The 19,672-nt window shown below is 37.9% G+C and overlaps 4 protein-coding genes across 12 annotated transcripts; 2 read left to right on the top strand and 2 right to left on the bottom strand.

The window, feature by feature from the left end:
• Positions 1–182: 182 nt before the first annotated feature.
• Positions 183–2,427, bottom strand: LOC103134238 (trafficking protein particle complex subunit 2). Of its 4 annotated transcripts, none has more exons than XM_007546393.2 (5): positions 2,333–2,427; positions 1,994–2,121; positions 829–973; positions 470–555; positions 183–392 (listed from the first exon to the last, which is right to left on the bottom strand). In XM_007546393.2, exons 2-5 carry the CDS (start codon positions 2,084–2,086, stop codon positions 294–296), a joined length of 423 nt encoding a protein of 140 aa, XP_007546455.1. In that variant the 5' UTR covers positions 2,087–2,121; positions 2,333–2,427; the 3' UTR covers positions 183–293. The 4 variants fall into 4 exon arrangements, with proteins under 4 accessions (XP_007546455.1, XP_007546454.1, XP_007546453.1 ...); XM_007546392.2 differs by having other exon boundaries at positions 2,320–2,405; XM_007546391.2 differs by having other exon boundaries at positions 2,304–2,394.
• Positions 2,428–3,324: 897 nt separating this feature from the next.
• LOC103134237 (ras-related protein Rab-9A) lies at positions 3,325–5,291 on the top strand. Its single transcript, XM_007546390.2, has 3 exons — positions 3,325–3,382; positions 3,676–3,791; positions 3,962–5,291. Exon 3 carries the CDS (start codon positions 4,001–4,003, stop codon positions 4,607–4,609), a length of 609 nt encoding a protein of 202 aa, XP_007546452.1. The 5' UTR covers positions 3,325–3,382; positions 3,676–3,791; positions 3,962–4,000; the 3' UTR covers positions 4,610–5,291.
• Positions 5,292–6,094: 803 nt separating this feature from the next.
• trappc2 (trafficking protein particle complex subunit 2) lies at positions 6,095–8,328 on the bottom strand. Of its 4 annotated transcripts, none has more exons than XM_007546388.2 (5): positions 8,245–8,328; positions 7,906–8,033; positions 6,741–6,885; positions 6,382–6,467; positions 6,095–6,304 (listed from the first exon to the last, which is right to left on the bottom strand). In XM_007546388.2, exons 2-5 carry the CDS (start codon positions 7,996–7,998, stop codon positions 6,206–6,208), a joined length of 423 nt encoding a protein of 140 aa, XP_007546450.1. In that variant the 5' UTR covers positions 7,999–8,033; positions 8,245–8,328; the 3' UTR covers positions 6,095–6,205. The 4 variants fall into 4 exon arrangements, with proteins under 4 accessions (XP_007546450.1, XP_007546449.1, XP_007546448.1 ...); XM_007546387.2 differs by having other exon boundaries at positions 8,232–8,300; XM_007546386.1 differs by having other exon boundaries at positions 8,216–8,288.
• Positions 8,329–8,437: 109 nt separating this feature from the next.
• On the top strand, positions 8,438–19,456 carry ofd1 (OFD1 centriole and centriolar satellite protein). 3 transcript variants are annotated; one of them, XM_016668585.1, is made up of 22 exons: positions 8,438–8,796; positions 8,905–9,108; positions 9,509–9,577; positions 9,679–9,703; positions 9,783–9,890; positions 9,986–10,122; positions 10,229–10,402; positions 10,887–10,993; positions 11,079–11,198; positions 12,168–12,241; positions 12,336–12,427; positions 12,577–12,766; positions 13,711–13,841; positions 14,018–14,129; positions 14,996–15,685; positions 15,789–15,951; positions 16,050–16,141; positions 17,133–17,261; positions 17,424–17,587; positions 17,660–17,833; positions 17,908–17,978; positions 18,267–19,298. In XM_016668585.1, exons 1-22 carry the CDS (start codon positions 8,701–8,703, stop codon positions 18,310–18,312), a joined length of 3,168 nt encoding a protein of 1,055 aa, XP_016524071.1. In that variant the 5' UTR covers positions 8,438–8,700; the 3' UTR covers positions 18,313–19,298. The 3 variants fall into 3 exon arrangements, with proteins under 3 accessions (XP_016524071.1, XP_007546446.1, XP_007546447.1); XM_007546384.2 differs by having other exon boundaries at positions 17,421–17,587; XM_007546385.2 differs by having other exon boundaries at positions 8,465–8,796; positions 17,421–17,581; positions 18,267–19,456.
• The last annotated feature ends 216 nt before the right edge of the window (positions 19,457–19,672 follow it).

Below are 19,672 nucleotides of genomic sequence, written 5' to 3'. Positions count from 1 at the left end.
GAATATTAACTGCTTACAAGTTAGTTTATTGTTCTGGAGATTAAACTAAAAACTCTTCCTGGGGAGATCTAATTTGTTTGTGCTGTTTTGATTTTGCAATAATAATGCATATAATAAAAGTTATTCCAAAGTAGAAAAAAAAATCTCACATTTAAAATAAAATCTCTATCATTTTGTACAAATTTCTTTTAGCCATATTTTTTATTTAATGCTACAGAAAAAGAACAGACAAGCATTTTTAGATTTTTATATATACAATGAGAAGAATACGTTCAGATCTTGGTGTGGCATGATTAACTTAGGAGATGTTTCTTTCCAAGAAACTGGACTTTTCGCTCAAATGCAGTCGAGCGAATCGGGGCGTTGATTTCATAGAAAGGATTCATTGCAAACTGGAAGATAAAACATAATTATAAGACAGTCAGTCTACCAAATTAGGGTTAATAGAGTCACACAGAACACAACTCACCTTAATGTATAAATCATACACATCGTTAAAAAAGTTCTTGATTCCATCTTCTTGTCGAACGTCGTGCAGCATGATGAATCTTATTTGTATGGCAGTTAATTAAAGAAAATAAACCAAGGCAAATGTGATAAACATGCAAATAAAAAAGGTAAAAGAAACAACTATTATGTTGTTTAATATAGCGGTTATCAACATGCCTGGTACCACTTAGATATGTTGGGTCCACTGAATAGAAAAAGATGGACGTTTTGCGTTTCTGAGTAAAAAAAAACAAAAAAAAAACATTTACCAGCTACACTAAAAACTGTTTTTAAATATTAAACTTAGAAAAAAAAAATAGATCATTCACAAAAGGATATGTCCTGCTGTGACGAAGGCCGAGACAAACCACTCGTTGAACTTGTCCACAGTTTTTAGGTACATGCTGTTGGACAGCCACATGTTCTCGTCCACCAAGTCTAGGGCAGCGTGTGCGATGAACTGGTTGAGGTGACGATGGTCGTCCTGTGGTCAATGAAGCACATCTTGTAAATGAGGATCATGAATACAAAAAGTTCTAATGAATCTTGAAAAGTATCAAAACGTAGCAATCAGCTTTATGAGAGACTGTTAGAAGGGTTAGCTCAACTGCAAAGCATGCAGAGCTGTATCTATGTTGATAACTTGTAGAAAGAACCTTGTACTGTACGAAAAGGAAACCAGTGATTAAGACAAGTTATGACAACATTCTATTACGTTTTTAAAAGTTTCTTGCTGTGCACCTTCTAGACGCAGGGCTTTTAGATTACAATGTGTTTAATAAACTATTAAATAGGATGTTTAATAATGAAAATAAGCAACAAAAAATGTGGAACTTTCTGTTCAGTTTTATGAAAGCTGCAGCTTTTTGAAATACAAACTGTTAGACACTTGAACAGTTAGTGGAATCCGATGTCTGCTTGATGCAAAGAGAGATTCCAAATCACAACCATCACATAAGATGTTTGTTTTAAGTTTCAGGGTTGGAGCAATGTTTTAATACACCTAAAAGGCAGACCAAAAAATACTTAAAAAAAAAAAAAAGGGAAGAAAAACAGTTGGACTTTGTTTTGCATATTTACTTTCAAACGCATCTCAGGAAGTTATTGCTAATTTTTTTTTCGGTATTTCACGCCAAGTCCATCTCCGCAGCTGCAGCTGGACAATGGTATATTTCGAATTTTTTTTTTTTTCTGTTCACTTAGTAACTAACATGTTAATGTCAGAATGTTCACATTTGTCCAACTCGGTTACTGCATGTTTTAAAAGTATACAAGTTTTCCATATCAGATTTGTTTGTTTTTCAGTTGAATTGCCCAGAACAAACGTCACATATCACCACAAAAATACATTGTTATTACACCTCGGATAGCCAGGTACCGTCATTTTGATACTTAACAAAATTGTCTGAATTTACTATCTATAATATATTTTAGTGAGTCTTATTAAAAATATTTCTGTTTAAGGAAGTTAGCATATTTTTTAAGGGATGAGTGCACTTACTACCTTTGATTCAGATTTCCCGGTAGGTAAAAACTCCATCTCAAACACAGGATTGTCATGATGACCGACCATAACAAAGTAAAAGCTTCCCGACATCGTATAGTTATCTTCTTAGCAAATCAAAAGATGCCCTGTAGTTAATGAAAAACAAACAAAATCAAATAAATGATCTTTCGAGACATACGAAATGACATGTATACATTTGAACTAAACAGACACCGCAAGAGATTCTTTAAGGGATTGTTTCGCTATCAAAGTAAACAGGATCCAAATTAAGGTCCAAAGGAAAATTGAAGACGTATATTTTAAATACCCCAGTTTTTCTTTACCCGTTAAACTCACTTCCTGAAGATGTGAAAGCGTAGTCGCAAAAAGATGACGACATTAAAAAAAAAAAAACGTTAGCTACCCATTTAAATTTATTTTGTCTTTTTTGGAATTTTTTTTGGAGCATACTATTTTTGAAATTACATTACTAAATTGGGTCTGTGTAAAATTCTGCACGGATAAATGTGATATATCGAGAGCTATTTAAAAAATTAAAGGATTTATATAAGTTGCGTCATAGATGTGCGCCTGCCTGCTGCAGAATTTCCGTTGGCGAATTTAAATGTTTTGAGTTTACATCTTTAAAGGGAGCGAGTCGATTGTTTTGAGTTGTACAGTAACTGAAAAACAAATATATTTCTCTTTCGTCTGTTCGGGAATTAGGTTTTAAGGATAGTTAAGCTACTCTTCTACAAGCTGAGAAATTTGTCGATATTGAGGGATTTTCTTATTTTTTTTTTGTAATCGTTATGTCCTCGTCCAAGGAGGATGCGTTATCCCCAGAAGAGCTGAGGAAAAGACTCTATCAAACATTTAAAAAAAACGGAGTGCTTGACACACTAAAAGTAAGTAACATTAACCTCAGAGAGGCCACATAACGTCGTCTTCGTAGAAGTGGGGTCACTTTATTCACTACTCTTCTCCTTTGGTTCTGATCCAGGTGCAGCTGAGGAATCAGCTCATCCAGGAGTTGAAGAGTCCACATTCCAAGGGACAAAATCCAGCTCTCAGGCCCCCACACGGGACATCCGATACTCTTTTACTTTCAGCTTGCAACACTATAGTAGCCGATCACCTCCGTACTTTAGGGTATGAGTACACACTTTCTGTATTCTGCCCCGAGAGTGGTGTGTGTAAGGACAAGGTGTGTATGACTGCTTTTATTCCCTTCTGCAGTTTTATGGTGATTCACAACCACCAATGTATTCTACGTGGTTTTTAGTTATTTACAAATAAAATTCTGACATTTGCCTTGCCTTTGCATTCAGCATCCCTTTAGTCTGACNCATTATTTTAGCAGCTATCTGATTAGAACTGCGAAGCACGTTAGGAGAAATCGTCTCGGTAAGTAAAGCCAGGCTAGCTAGTTTAGTTCTTCATTAACCTTTCCATCTGTTGTCTATTTTCAACTTAGCCTAGCACAGCCTAAGCTTAGCTAGTCTTTAGACCTGGAATAATATGTCTTTCAAATTAGTTGCTACGTTTTACAGGAGGTTAATGTTTTTGTACGTTATGGCGACAAGTTAGGCCTTCATAGATTAACGGTGTACGTTTTTATTGCTATTTTCATCCGTAACTTCTGCCCTGAAGCGTATGTTAATCGGGAAAATGACTGCTTGTCATTGTGTTTCATATAGATGGATGTTCTCTATATGGCTGCCATCATCAAAATTAAGCAAATGAGCATGTGATTTAACACTGTGGCTAACAGCATATGATCTGGCCCAGTGGAGGAAGACAACGTCAAACTGGGGTAAGAATAAATGATAGTTATCCTATTTTGGGTCAGTGCTATAAAGTGAGATATCTTTACATGTAAACCTCAATAAATTCAATATACCTGGAAAGTTTATTTATTTTAGAGATTCAGTTTTGGTGTTGTTGTAATTTACTGCATACATTCCTGTGTTATCTTTCTTTTAGGTAAACAGTTTCACTCTGTTTGATAAGTAGTTAATAGCCATGACTGCAAGGAAGTCCCTGCTTAAAGTAATCTTGCTTGGTGATGGTGGCGTTGGAAAGAGCTCCATAATGAATCGGTACGTCACCAACAAGTTTGATGCCCACCTCTTCCATACTATTGGTGTCGAGTTCCTAAACAAGACCCTCGAGGTGGACGGGAATCAGGTAACCCTACAGATCTGGGACACTGCCGGCCAAGAGCGCTTTCGCAGCCTGAGGACTCCTTTTTATCGTGGCTCCGATTGCTGTCTGCTAACCTTCAGCGTGGATGATAACCAGAGTTTTCTCAACTTGAGCAACTGGAAGAAAGAGTTCATCTACTATGCTGATGTCAAGGAGCCTGAGAACTTCCCATTTGTGGTATTGGGCAACAAAGTGGACGTGACAGAGAGGCAGGTGTCTACCGAGGAAGCTCAGATGTGGTGCCAGGAAAATGGTGACTACCCGTACTTTGAGACCAGCGCCAAGGATGCCACAAATGTAGCTGTGGCTTTTGAGGAAGCGGTCCACAGAGCGCTGGCTGCAGATGACAAAGCGGATCACCTCATCCCCACAGACACGGTCAAGCTCCACAGAAAGCCCCGCTCTGCTACTTCTTGCTGTTCATAAAATCCTGAAGCTATCACTAATAATCCTCTGATATGCCTGTCATGTTTTGAGGCTGTAGGCATAATATGCTGTAGTAATAAATTATGCTACTAGCTTTTTTTTTTTTTTTAATTATTATTATTATTTGTCCAAGGTTCATTGATCCCGACTGTTGAATTTCTGCCCGGAATACACAAGAAACACTAACCCCATTCATGACCCATTACAAATAAACTTAAGGAACTTTTGCATTGATTTAGCTTTGGCATGTTTTAAAATTCTTTATGCATTAAACTAGTAAATGTTCCAGTTTTCTGCCGCCATAATGACACACACTGCTTAGATGTGAGTGCAAAATATTATCGGGCTTCCAAATGTGATTGTGCAACACAATTGCAGAGTCTAATTGCATCATATTAAAATCATTTGTATCACCCAATAACTGTTTCTAATGATTATGAATGATCTAAATCCCGTCTTTAGAAAAGCTAACCACAGAGATGTTTGATTACTGCCCCTTAAAACTGTGTAATGTATTTGCATCATAAATAAATTAAAGCTGTGTTGGAGAAACTGTCATGAACATGTTTCCTTTTGGGAATAAACTTAAAGAATAACTTGCATGACAAATTTGAGCCTTCAAGTTTCTGCAAATCTTTGTGTTCTGAAGCCTAGATGATGTTCACATTAGATTTTTTTTTTTTTTTTTTTGTAAATATGAAAGTTTTTTTTTGGCTCCATTTTAAAAACTAAACCTCTATTGAAGTTCTTAGTCAAAATATATATGACCAAAACTAATATAGAAAGTTAATGTTTGTATAGAGGGCCATAATTCAACAAATAATGTGTCAAATATTTATGTGGTACTTTAAAACTGGAATAAACACAATAAATTTGAATTTTTATCTAAAGGTCTCCAATTTTTAAAACACAAATTATTCAATCTTAAACATTTTAGGTGTTTTTTTCATTGTTTGCAGTGCAACAATCCATCACAAAATAATTTAAAATGTTATTGTGGATCATCAATCTGACACGTAAGATGTGATCACAATAATCTACACACCATTTTTGACTATATACCAGTGAACTTTTCTATTGCATTGCCAGCTGACTTTGATGGATAAAGTGTACTGATAAAGTACATTCAGGATGTGCTGCAACTATTACATGTGTGTTATATAATTTCCATTTTTGACTTAATCTTTTTTTAGAGACATTAAAGGCAAATTTTAAATGTACATATTGTCAGTGTTGGACGTTATCAGATAGGTATTTAAAATTAGACACACTCGGCTTGGTTTGATCAGCCTGTTAGTAGCATGAATATTAACTGCTTACAAGTTAGTTTATTGTTCTGGAGATTAAACTAAAAACTCTTCCTGGGGAGATCTAATTTGTTTGTGCTGTTTTGATTTTGCAATAATAATGCATATAATAAAAGTTATTCCAAAGTAGAAAAAAAAATCTCACATTTAAAATAAAATCTCTATCATTTTGTACAAATTTCTTTTAGCCATATTTTTTATTTAATGCTACAGAAAAAGAACAGACAAGCATTTTTAGATTTTTATATATACAATGAGAAGAATACGTTCAGATCTTGGTGTGGCATGATTAACTTAGGAGATGTTTCTTTCCAAGAAACTGGACTTTTCGCTCAAATGCAGTCGAGCGAATCGGGGCGTTGATTTCATAGAAAGGATTCATTGCAAACTGGAAGATAAAACATAATTATAAGACAGTCAGTCTACCAAATTAGGGTTAATAGAGTCACACAGAACACAACTCACCTTAATGTATAAATCATACACATCGTTAAAAAAGTTCTTGATTCCATCTTCTTGTCGAACGTCGTGCAGCATGATGAATCTTATTTGTATGGCAGTTAATTAAAGAAAATAAACCAAGGCAAATGTGATAAACATGCAAATAAAAAAGGTAAAAGAAACAACTATTATGTTGTTTAATATAGCGGTTATCAACATGCCTGGTACCACTTAGATATGTTGGGTCCACTGAATAGAAAAAGATGGACGTTTTGCGTTTCTGAGTAAAAAAAAACAAAAAAAAAACATTTACCAGCTACACTAAAAACTGTTTTTAAATATTAAACTTAGAAAAAAAAAATAGATCATTCACAAAAGGATATGTCCTGCTGTGACGAAGGCCGAGACAAACCACTCGTTGAACTTGTCCACAGTTTTTAGGTACATGCTGTTGGACAGCCACATGTTCTCGTCCACCAAGTCTAGGGCAGCGTGTGCGATGAACTGGTTGAGGTGACGATGGTCGTCCTGTGGTCAATGAAGCACATCTTGTAAATGAGGATCATGAATACAAAAAGTTCTAATGAATCTTGAAAAGTATCAAAACGTAGCAATCAGCTTTATGAGAGACTGTTAGAAGGGTTAGCTCAACTGCAAAGCATGCAGAGCTGTATCTATGTTGATAACTTGTAGAAAGAACCTTGTACTGTACGAAAAGGAAACCAGTGATTAAGACAAGTTATGACAACATTCTATTACGTTTTTAAAAGTTTCTTGCTGTGCACCTTCTAGACGCAGGGCTTTTAGATTACAATGTGTTTAATAAACTATTAAATAGGATGTTTAATAATGAAAATAAGCAACAAAAAATGTGGAACTTTCTGTTCAGTTTTATGAAAGCTGCAGCTTTTTGAAATACAAACTGTTAGACACTTGAACAGTTAGTGGCATCCGATGTCTGCTTGATGCAAAGAGAGATTCCAAATCACAACCATCACATAAGATGTTTGTTTTAAGTTTCAGGGTTGGAGCAATGTTTTAATACACCTAAAAGGCAGACCAAAAAATACTTAAAAAAAAAAAAAAGGGAAGAAAAACAGTTGGACTTTGTTTTGCATATTTACTTTCAAACGCATCTCAGGAAGTTATTGCTAATTTTTTTTTCGGTATTTCACGCCAAGTCCATCTCCGCAGCTGCAGCTGGACAATGGTATATTTCGAATTTTTTTTTTTTTCTGTTCACTTAGTAACTAACATGTTAATGTCAGAATGTTCACATTTGTCCAACTCGGTTACTGCATGTTTTAAAAGTATACAAGTTTTCCATATCAGATTTGTTTGTTTTTCAGTTGAATTGCCCAGAACAAACGTCACATATCACCACAAAAATACATTGTTATTACACCTCGGATAGCCAGGTACCGTCATTTTGATACTTAACAAAATTGTCTGAATTTACTATCTATAATATATTTTAGTGAGTCTTATTAAAAATATTTCTGTTTAAGGAAGTTAGCATATTTTTTAAGGGATGAGTGCACTTACTACCTTTGATTCAGATTTCCCGGTAGGTAAAAACTCCATCTCAAACACAGGATTGTCATGATGACCGACCATAACAAAGTAAAAGCTTCCCGACATCGTATAGTTATCTTCTTAGCAAATCAAAAGATGCCCTGTAGTTAATGAAAAACAAACAAAATCAAATAAATGATCTTTCGAGACATACGAAATGACATGTATACATTTGAACTAAACAGACAACACAAGAGATTCTTTAAGGGATTGTTTCGCTATCAAAGTAAACAGGATCCAAATTAAGGTCCAAAGGAAAATTGAAGACGTATATTTTAAATACCCCAGTTTTTCTTTACCCGTTAAACTCACTTCCTGAAGATGTGAAAGCGTAGTCGCAAAAAGATGACGACATTAAAAAAAAAAAAACGTTAGCTACCCATTTAAATTTATTTTGTCTTTTTTGGAATTTTTTTTGGAGCATACTATTTTTGAAATTACATTACTAAATTGGGTCTGTGTAAAATTCTGCACGGATAAATGTGATATATCGAGAGCTATTTAAAATATTTAAGGGATTTATATCAGTTGCGTCATAGATGTGCGCCTGCCTGCTGCAGAATTTCCGTTGGCGAATTTAAATGTTTTGAGTTTACATCTTTAAAGGGAGCGAGTCGATTGTTTTGAGTTGTACAGTAACTGAAAAACAAATATATTTCTCCTTCGTCTGTTCGGGAATTAGGTTTTAAGGATAGTTAAGCTACTCTTCTACAAGCTGAGAAATTTGTCGATATTGAGGGATTTTCTTATTTTTTTTTTGTAATCGTTATGTCCTCGTCCAAGGAGGATGCGTTATCCCCAGAAGAGCTGAGGAAAAGACTCTATCAAACATTTAAAAAAAACGGAGTGCTTGACACACTAAAAGTAAGTAACATTAACCTCAGAGAGGCCACATAACGTCGTCTTCGTAGACGTGTGGTCACTTTATTCACTAATGCACCTTGTTCCTCTTCTCCTTTGGTTCTGATCCAGGTGCAGCTGAGGAATCAGCTCATCCAGGAGTTGAAGAGTCCACATTCCAAGGGACAAAATCCAGCTCTCAGGCCCCCACACGGGACATCCGATACTCTTTTACTTTCAGCTTGCAACACAATAGTAGCCGATCACCTCCGTACTTTAGGGTATGAGTACACACTTTCTGTATTCTGCCCCGAGAGTGGTGTGTGTAAGGACAAGGTGTGTATGACTGCTTTTATTCCCTTCTGCAGTTTTATGGTGATTCACAACCACCAATGTATTCTATGTGGTTTTTAGTTATTTACAAATAAAATTCTGACATTTGCCTTGCCTTTGCATTCAGCATCCCTTTAGTCTGACGCCTCTAAATAAACTCCAATGCAACAAACTGACTTCATAAATGGAGTACTTGATATTTTAGGTTCACCGATGCTATCCTTTCAACCAGATTTACCTTGCAACCAAATAAGTATTGACACCAGAGGCCTGAATGCAAATGCAAGTCACACTTTGTTATTTTATTTATTGATGTTTTTTAAATCTTTCATCATTTTACAATTATGTGGTAGAGTATACTGAATTTTGTAGCTGTAATGACAATTCTGCTCAATTCTGGCAGATTCTCAAGAAAGAAGACCTTCTTCAGATTCTTAAATTTAACCCTTCGTCAGCCTCTTTCACATCTATGGTGATTATTAATGTGATTCAAACCACAGTAAATGTAAGATGTAATCAAATTAATTAATAATGAAGCTGTTTTGTAATATTAACATGATCAATTTTAAACAGCTAAATAAAGAAGACGGTGATAAAGGTACGTTCAGTAAGTTTGTCTTCCATTCAAACTTCTTCTACATCCAAGTCTTCTCGTCAGCATTAAACGTGTCTTGCAGGGCTCCTGTTCAGTCTTTTAACAAACCTGACACACCATTCAACACACAACCTCCGTAATGACGTCGACACTCAGACAACCAACTTTTCAAGTTATGGCGAGTCCCTCGGTAAGGAAGAACTTGTATACAAAACTGCCTTTTTCATTGTATTCAAGTACTTATCATTTAGTGTTAACCACAGTTATTTTCCTTTCTGTTCCCAGTTGACAAGATGAAAATGATTGATAGACAATACGAGAACTCCAGTTTAGGTGAAGACAAAATGTTTCCACTCCAGTCAAAGCTGGCTGCATATAAAAAAGAGATTGAAGCACAGAAGGAGGCAGAGATGAACACAAAGGTATACGCATATGAACATGTAGAATGACATTTAATCCCCTGGGTTGTTTTTGTTTTATATCATTTATGCTGTTGCATTGCGTCATTTTTTTTTTTTTTTTTTTCAGCTGAAACATTTCAAAGACGTTGAAATCGCAAAGGTCAGAATGGATGAAAAAGCCAAGTTTAATCAGGAACTTGAAAAGCTGAAGCAAGAACTGGAGAGGACTTATGAAATGAGGGCAAAGGCACTGATGGACCGAGAGAAAAATGCCATCGAGCGGCTGCAAAAACAGCAAGAGGTAAGATACTTATAGAAACTTGTTTTTCTCTGCACGTTCTCTTCAAATACTTAAAATGCTTGGCCATGCTCTTTAGAAGCTTGGTTAATATTTTTTCACCAGTGATAATTTCAGGCTAAGATAATTGTGAAACAGTGTTCTGCATAGACCAGAAACTCCAGTATTGACAAAAAAAGAAAAACAATATTAGAATAAGTGGTCCACTCAGTGAGCTAAATGTGCACATTGGGGTTTGTGGGAGGGGAGATAAAAAGGAAATGTCTGCAGATTTATCTGAGTAGACAACAAGAACGTCATCAATATATCAAGATGTCTTTCTCTGGTTAAAAGAGAACGATTGCTGACTTTTGAAACCTTGACTTCTAAGTTATTGACTTTAGATATTGAAACTTTTAATATTCTTAAATATTTCCAAATCTGCAGACTTTGTTTAATTCTTCTGACTATTAGTGTAAACATTCTTTAACGACTGTGTTATTCTTAGATTGAAGAAAAAAATGTCTACATGCAGAGACAGTCACTGCTGAAAGAAATCGAAACGCTGCGCAGCAGAGAAAATGAGTTGAGGATGAGAATGGAGGCTTTTGAAAAGTAAGATATTTTTTAAAGACCTTTTTTTTTAAAACTAATTTCTTTTCAGTCACTGATTCATTGTTTTGTTAAATGTCAATGTCAGGTCCTGTGAAATTTACGCAGAGAAGATGAGAGCTACTGAAGAGTTGTTGAGGAGGAGAGAACTGGGTGTAAGGACAATGGAGGACACATACGACCAGAAACTGAAGAATGAACTTTCAAGGTTTTTGTTGTTTTTTTTTATTTAAGAAAAAAAAAAAACACTCTGGCTTTGTTTAGGTCACTTAAAGTCCAACAAAAGTGAGCGCCTAAATTTAAGTTGGTATTTTCTTAAGTTTAGTATTGCTCTCAGTTGGGTTGACTTGAGGTAATATTGTTACCTTATATGAACCATCACTCATCTTGAGCTTTATCAGCTAAAATCAAATTATGCTGAAATTGTAATCAAATAACTTACACAGAAATCTATTTTCTTTGCTATGAACACTTTTGGTATTAAAAGCTAATGCAGTTCCAGTCACAAGTTTACATGAATCACCAACAAAGATTTCATAACAATTTGGTGCCTTAAAATTCAACTAACATTAAGCAACCCTATTAAAAAATAGTGGACTATGTGTCCACAATTAATGTAGAAGCTGGGTCTGTTCCTGGAAACCAACCAATTTACATCAACTTTAACATTTTTGGCAAAAAGAGAGATCAAATATCCAGCCAGAACTACGCCAGAAGCTTGCTGATGACTTCAGAAAGCTTGTGGTTTTTCTACATCTTGCTAAGAAACATCTAACCAAATATTTACCTGAGGTGTGTTCATTTATTTGAACTTTATATAAAGTAAACCTGAGGAAATTATAGAAAATCCACAATAAATTCTAAGTTTGCACCTAATTATAGTCTTTGAAGCTTGTTGAGGTTGTATGTTGACTTATCAGCCCTCCAAGAAGAAAAAAAAAAAAGAAGAGTTCAAATAAATACTGAGAAGATCACATAAATAATCTTTTTGTGAAATTCTGAAGTGATACTGTAAATGTATCGCTATCTCATAATTTTTTTTTTTTTTTTACAAATCTGGGATAGTAGAAATGTGGCTTTTCTATTATAGTGTCAGGAACCACTGACTTGGCTATGTGCTAAACTGATTTTTATTCATCTTTGTCACCGATTGATCTCCTGCTTTCTATGATTCCAGTTACCAGCTTGAGCTGAAGGAGGAATTTCTTAGAAGAACAGAAAAACTCACAGAAAGTGAGAACCGAAACAAAGGCAAGCATTTCACTTCCTGGAGGAAAAAAAAAAAAAAGACCCGCTTGATGATGAATTCATTTTCACAATGTTCACAACATTTTTATTTTTCCAGTGGAAACGGCTCGAATCCAAAAGGAGTCTGATTTGATTGATGCCAGACTCGAAGAGCACAACAGAGCGTGCACAGAGCTGAAAAGACTTCAGGTGATAGTTTATTCAACCAGTATTTAATTTGAAATATTTTTGGTTATGCCTACTACACTTTATTGGAGAAGATTGACTGCCACAGGGTGGCTTATTGAAGTCTTTTCCAAGTTCTATTTTCACATTCCACCCATTGTTTGTTTTCCCAGGTTGAGCTAGAAACCGCACAGCAGCAGATATCGCTGCTGACTCAGCAGAAGGAGCTACTAAAAGAACGACTGGAGAGCACGAGCGACTATTCCCGCTTGAAACTGGAGAAAACGGAGCTCCTGGGACAGCTGCAGCTGCTGAAGAAACAGCTGGAAGAAGCACAGGGAGAGAACCAGCGGCTCCGTGCAGGTGAAGGGAGGCCGCCGCATTTCTAACGAATATGAAACGGCTTCTGTTTCCTTCATATCCATATCAGCTGTTCGTCAAACAAGGTGCACATACACATTCTGTTAATGAGATGTATGCAGGTTTTTCTTCACCGATTAATCTAGTTCCTCTCTTATACTGAGTGTCTGTGGCTCCGTTTAGTATGAGCTTCGGCGTGCTGTGAAATGTTCAGTCCGTCCAGTCTGTCTCTCTGCCTCAGCCTGAGACTAATTGAGTGAGCCTGGTCTTCCAGTGTGGGGCCTCTTTGGGTGACCTGTAGCTTCGCAGACTGTCTGTGAAGGAAAGCCATTAAAACTGTAAGCGGAGACAGAAAGCTCTGTTTACCAGCAGCAAACAAAAAAATGTTTCTTCTCTCTGAGGGAGACCGAATTCACCCTGTTTAATAAGTGGAAAAAAAAAATGTGTTGGTTTACTTCTCTGTCGGTAACACAAACACAGTAGCCTGAGTTCTGTAGAAACTCTGAGTGTGGTAGAAATTGGACATATTTAGTTAAAAAGAAATTCTATAGTGCCTTTTCAAAATACTTGTATATCTTTAGTTAGCCCTTCCTCCCTTTTTTTATTTTTTTGTACATTACAGCTTATAACTTCAAAGTACTTCTTTTGGATATGTGATAAGCCAATTGAAAGTGGCAGCATGATGTTTTTTCTCTCCCTCTCTTTTATTTGTTATTTACAAGTAATGATCTGAAAAGTGTGGCATGCATTTGAATGAAGCCCTCCTTACTGTGTGACTTCTAAATACAATCCAGTGCAACCAGCTGCCTCGGTAACTGGTGAATATTTATATTTATATAAATATTCACAATTATGCGCTAGCTTTGGTAAAATGGTTAACAAATGTAAGGCACATGAATGCTTTTGCATACATTAACTAAATACGTTTTGTAAACCCCCTTTCTTAGAAATGATCAAACCATCTAAGGAAGAACTGGCCTTGCAGACGGAGCTTCACCGACTGCAGAACGCTCGTACGCTGGACGAGGCAGAGTTTGAAAACCAGAAACAGGTGCTGCAAACGCAGCTTCAGAGTGAGGTCAGTCCGGTCCCACCAGATTACTTGGAAGACTGTGGGAAACTATGCGACCTATATTTTTCCCTATGATCGCATAGGAAAAAAATGCTGCTGTGCCTCTGGTACAAATTCAAAACTTTGCAAGATGGCGATTTGTAATTTTTTGTTTTTTTTTGTTTTGTTTTTTCTCTCTGCAGGTGGAACGATGTGCTCAGCTTAAAGCTCAGCTGACCGAGTGTGAGGAGAGGGCAGAGTGGATGACCAAACATGTTGAGGAGATCAAAACACAGCTTCGCCAAACACAGCAAGGTAGCACGTGGTGCAACTTGTAGTTTGTGTTAGCGTGATCTTTGTGTCATGTCAGGTTTGGTCAGTTATGCATGTTAGACTCTGTAGCAAGTTTCAACTCTGAATAGACAGATTTGCTTTCTTTTTGTTTTTCTGAGTGAAAATATTTGTCAGGTGTCAAATATTTTCCCCATCGTTTAAAGTGTCTCGCAAATCTATTCATGCCTCAATTTGCCATGTTGCAAACTTCAGTGTGTTTTATTGGGATTTTATTGGATATAATACAACAAAGTAGAACAAAACAGTGAAGTGGAAGGACAGTGAGGGAAAAGTGGGGCACATTTTTGTATTCAGCTCCCCTGTGTCTATTTCATCTAGAAGCGCTGTTTACTGTAATTACAGCTTGAAGACTGTTGGGGGACGCCTCTACGAAATGTGAACGCCTCTAACTATGTAGCTCATGAAGTCTTGACAAAACTGCTGGATTTGTACAGAGATTAAATTACATACATCAGAGTAAAGGGGACATAATACAAACTCTCCTAAGATTCCTTTGTTTGTAAGCACGTTAGAAAACCAAATCATTCCACTAAATCCACTTCATAGTTATGTGCTACTTTGAGCTGGTCTGTTCAGTAAAATACCAACAAAAAAAAAAAAAAGTTGAAATGGGAAAATGTTCAAAGGCATCTGAAGAGTTTTGTCGGCACTGTAACAAAATGAAACCAAGAAAGAAAGCCGCTGTCCAATGGTAGTAACTCAGTTTTAGATGTAGTTGCTTGTATTTCTGGTGGTGGTCTTCTGTTTTAGTGTTGAACCCACCCCCCGCCTCTCTGTTTTCTTTTCCTCTTTCATTTCCTTCTGCGTGACTCGATCGATAACGACAGCTCTGGAAAATGAAGTGCTGCGTAACCCGAAGCCCTCTCTCGTCGATCGCTCCGTTCTGGAGTTCAGCGCCGACTCGCTGGTTCCACCCGACATCTACGTGGACAGAGCTGTGCTGGGGTCCAGGGTGAGTCACCATGATGTCTTTGAAGCAGGTGAGCCACTGCGAAGACACAAGTTCCCTCGGAGCGATTCTCCAGACTCGGACGTGGAGCTCGTGGCAGAAGCCAAAGCTCGCATCCAGAAACTGCAGAGGGAGGCTGAAAGCTTAGAGGAAGCTTACAGAAACTACCAGCAGAGGGCAGTGCACTCCATTGCCTCTCATAGGCCTCTTTCCCCACAGCAAACCTATTTTTCACATTACCCCGGATCCCCTTTGAGGAAAAAAGACTCTCGGCCTTCACACAACTATTCAACCCACAGACCAAAGACTTTACTCAAACAACTCACTCCTCAAAGTATCCAATCCCCCACACTGGTATCCCATGACACCGGAAACATCATGCCTCCTTCAGAAGTCTGCGACCAGCCTCAGGCCCCATTTGTCACTGAACAGAGTCGCCAATCTTTGTCTGAACCCGTATTTGTAAGAGACGGACAAAGTCAGGATGAAAGCTCTGTTTCAGCCAAACAGCCGTCTGGGACGCCACAATCCTCTTCCAGAAGGCGACATCAGAAGCAGAATGCAGAAGGTAGTTTTTTCATTTGTCAAAGAACGCCACACACAACTACTCCAAGTTTAAGTTGTTCCTCTTTTAGCCTTGTTTCTCAATGTAAGTCCTTGCTCCCCCTTAGAACCAGCGGTGTCTGCGATGGCGCTCTCCCAGCCGCCGCCGTCTGACACACGGCTCTTCTGCGCCTCGGTCGTCACCGTCGCCGCAAACGCAGGTGACTTTTCTCCTGAGCTCAGTCCGCCTCGCAGCCCCCAGCTCAGGAGCACCGCACGGGACCACTCCAGGTACCATCTGCCGCTGCTAGGACGAGGACAAACATTTCACGCTTTACTTCACGGTCGTGCATTTTAATGTTGTCTCGTTTGCCCTTGTTTCTTTCAAGCCCTCCAAAAGCGCAGCCTGTGTTTTCCAGCTTGGAGTCTTCCCCGCATCCGGAGGAGATAAACCTTGAAGATCTGACGGGAGATTTGCAAGGTGCTCCAGAGTATTAGCAGTCATGTCGTGGCGCATGTTGTTAAACCCAATATTTTCTTTGTATGATGGAGGGAAGACTTATTTTAGTTCTTTAATCTCCCTACATGCTCCTCATTTAGAAGCGAGCTGAACTTAATTTGTGATGGATTTTTTTTTTTTTTCCCCACATGTGTTAGCACTTAAAATCTCTGTAGGGTTCTGACTGACAAACATGTGGAAAAGATGTGCCACAGAAGCACGTCGCAGCTCTGAGCACTTAAAATTGGAAACCTCGCACTCCATCCGAACAGACATAGAATCATACACAGACAGTTCTTTGACAAGGAATTCGTGCCACAGTTCAGCGTTGAACCACACACATCAAGAGTTATTGTGATTTTATGTCACATTTGTGTGTAACTGTGAAGTGGAAGGAGAAGATGTGTTGTTTTCAAAATAGTTTGTATTTATAGAAACATGGAGACAAGGAAAACATTGTTGGATAAAAGAAATGGCTTTGAAAAGGAGGAGACGTTGAGTTGTGTCCCCTTTGCAGATTTTTGTTTGAAAACATCTCAAAAACTCATCAGTGATTTTCCTTCCACTTCATAATTACTTGCTGCTTTCACATAACATCCAATAAGGAAAATTATGGCGTTTAATGTGACAGTGGCGGGACAAGCTACTTATACTCTGACGTTATACAGTTTTACTGCGTGTCTTCAGCCTTCCAGTAGAAAATGTTTCCGCTGAAATTTCCAAATGATCTGCTGCCGTGTTATTTGCAGCAGGTGTCATGTACAATTTTGATGGTTCAGACTGTTTTTGTTTTGTTTTGTTTTTTTTTCCTGTTTTTTAATGGCTATGAATTTGGCCCCCAGCATGTCCTTTCAGCAGCCCCTCACAATGGTGAAGATGAAGGACAGCTGATTATGTATTCTGTGCCGGTTCTCTGGCTCTGTTGCATTATGGTGGAGCATAAAAGATCCCTTTGTGCTGCGTCTCCCTCCAGAGCCCGGCCACATTCCAGAGCTTCTCATGGACACTGCTGTCCCTCTCTCTGAGGAGGCCCCCGAAGGGCCCGCCACCCCCCAGCCCCAGGACCTCCCAGAAGACCCAGCAGACTCGCACAGCCAGCCTGGTGAGTCAACCCGTCCAGTAATGACCCTTGATCTCGGTTGACCCAGGACGATATGCATTTTATATTTATGTTGAAGGCCATCATTCTTACTGCTACCAGTCTGCCACGTTTTGCTCATTTTCCCGCATCTTGAATTTATGTCTCTCCGCTTTTCTCTAGAAGTTCAAGAGACCTCAGGTGACTCTGTCAAAAAGGAAGAGGAAGACGAGGAGCAGAGGTGGGAAAGAGAGCGGAAAGAGAAGCAAGAGCGAAGGCAGAGGGAGCTAGAAGAAACTAAGGAGCGAGAGCGGCAGGAATTGGAACGTCTGGAGAAGGAGACGGTAACGGTGAATGCAGGGCGGCGATGCTTAAAAGACGTTGATCTGAAATCAGCAGTGACCGCTTCTCTGTCTAACCAGCTTTTGGAAGAGGCGGTGCAACTGGGAAAGGAAGGAGAAGAAACAGAAGAAGAAGCAGCTGACATTAAGAAAGGAGAAGACGACGAGCAGAGCAGGGAAGAGCCGAAAGTAGAAAATCCACTGGAGAAATACATGAAGATGGTTCTGGAAGCAAGAGAGAAGCAAAATGAGCAGGTCAGTTCAATCTACGAGTTAACTTGTATGTTTTACTTAACCTCACATTTGGCTTTTTTTTTGTGCATTTCTAGAAGCCTGTAAGAGACGAAGAAAGACAGATGAGCCCAGAGGACAAGAGTTTATTTGAGGAAAAAGATGAAAGGTAACACAAATAAAGCCGCCGTGTTGATTTGTAGACGTATTACTATACCGCATATAAAATAATTCAAAAGGTATGACGTTACTTCAGGAACCTTTAATACAAGAGCAAGACCACGCGATGTAATCCCAATAATTCATTGCTTTTGTGGTTTCCCATCTCCTGATATGTCAGTAATGTTATTAGCGCTGGAATTACTTCAAGTTCATTTAAAAATATCTTCCTCTGATGAGCTATGCTTTTCTCTGTCCCTTGAGGGCTTCAGTTATTAACTCGGCTTGTTTTCCTCAGCATTGCAGCGTTCTCGCTTAAGGATGAAGAAGACGAGTTCTGGTGAGCCGTCTCAAGAGCCGAGTCGGAGTTCTGTAAAGAGTTTCAACCTCGTCACCTTTTTAACCTACATTTTGATATTTTAGTTTTTAGACCCATTTGCACTTATTAAAAATGTGAAATATGCAACTTTTGCAAACTGCTGTAATAAAAAAAACAAAACAAAAACACTTTACAACACGCATAACTTTGTTTTCTTTATTTTCATAAAAAACAGTCATCAGGCCAGTTGAACTGTATTTCCAGTCAGACATGGTGCTCATTGATTAGTTGATTGATTGATTGATTGATGCCCTCCTGGTGATTCATAAACATTTTCTGTTTTTTTTTTTGGTTCATTCAGTATGGAACACAAACAATCAAAGGTCATGTACATTACTGTGATGTACTAGTAAGCCTTGCAAAAGAATCCACACCTCTTCGACCTTTCCACATTTGGCCCTGTTGCAACTACAAACTTTGTCTTTCATTGAGATTTTATATGACAGACCAACAAAGTAATGGTTTGCTATGAAATGGAAGAAGTAGGTTGATTATTCTCTGCATTATACCAAGACATGGCCCTCCATATGTGTTGACAGGACGGGCAAGCAGAGTGGTATTCAGAAATGAGACAGGAAGCCCATGGTACCTGTGGAGGAGCTGCAGAGAGCCACGGCTTAGGTGGAGAAATCTGTTGGCAGGATAATGATTAGCTGTGTACTTTACAAATCTGGCCTTTATGGAAAAGTGGCAAGAAGAAAGTCATTGTTATGTGTTGGTCGTATTCTATATAAATAACATACAATGAGGTTTGTGGGTTTTACATCACAATATGTAGTAAAGTTTAAGTGGTATAAATTATTTCGCAAGGCGTTGCATGCGACACATTTCTCCTCTTTGCCGCTGTACAGCTTTCTAGTTACCATGAAACAAATACTTTTAATTTCACAGGATACTGTTTTAGACATTGGACAGCATTGGCTTCAACACTTTGGCTATATTTACTTATTTTTTTTACTGAATTATTTTATTTTAGGAAATCTTAAGGAAGCCCTTGACATTTGTAGAAAATATCTGTACTAGCATGCAAAAAATAAAAAAAAAAGACAGTAATCTAAATATATTGATAACTAGGTTAGCTATGTAAAAGGAAGTAACATTAATTCAGTTAAAAAGGGCAAACACTGCCTACTACTGATGTCAGCATACCTAACTGTACATCACACGTGTCTCTGCAGAAACAATGGTTTTCATGCAACAGGACATCAAATAATCCCTGTAACTTCACTAAAAGAAAAAAAAAAAGATTACATGAGTAATTATATCAAAAAATTGCACATTTAAAAGAAATGCAATTTAAGAAAATCATCAATACGACGTTTCAG

This window comes from Poecilia formosa, unplaced genomic scaffold, assembly GCF_000485575.1.
Source record: "Poecilia formosa unplaced genomic scaffold, Poecilia_formosa-5.1.2 Scaffold16, whole genome shotgun sequence".
NCBI lineage: Eukaryota > Metazoa > Chordata > Actinopteri > Cyprinodontiformes > Poeciliidae > Poecilia > Poecilia formosa.
The sequence above is the reverse complement of the archived record's forward strand: the minus strand, read 5'-3'. Positions and strand labels throughout refer to the sequence as shown.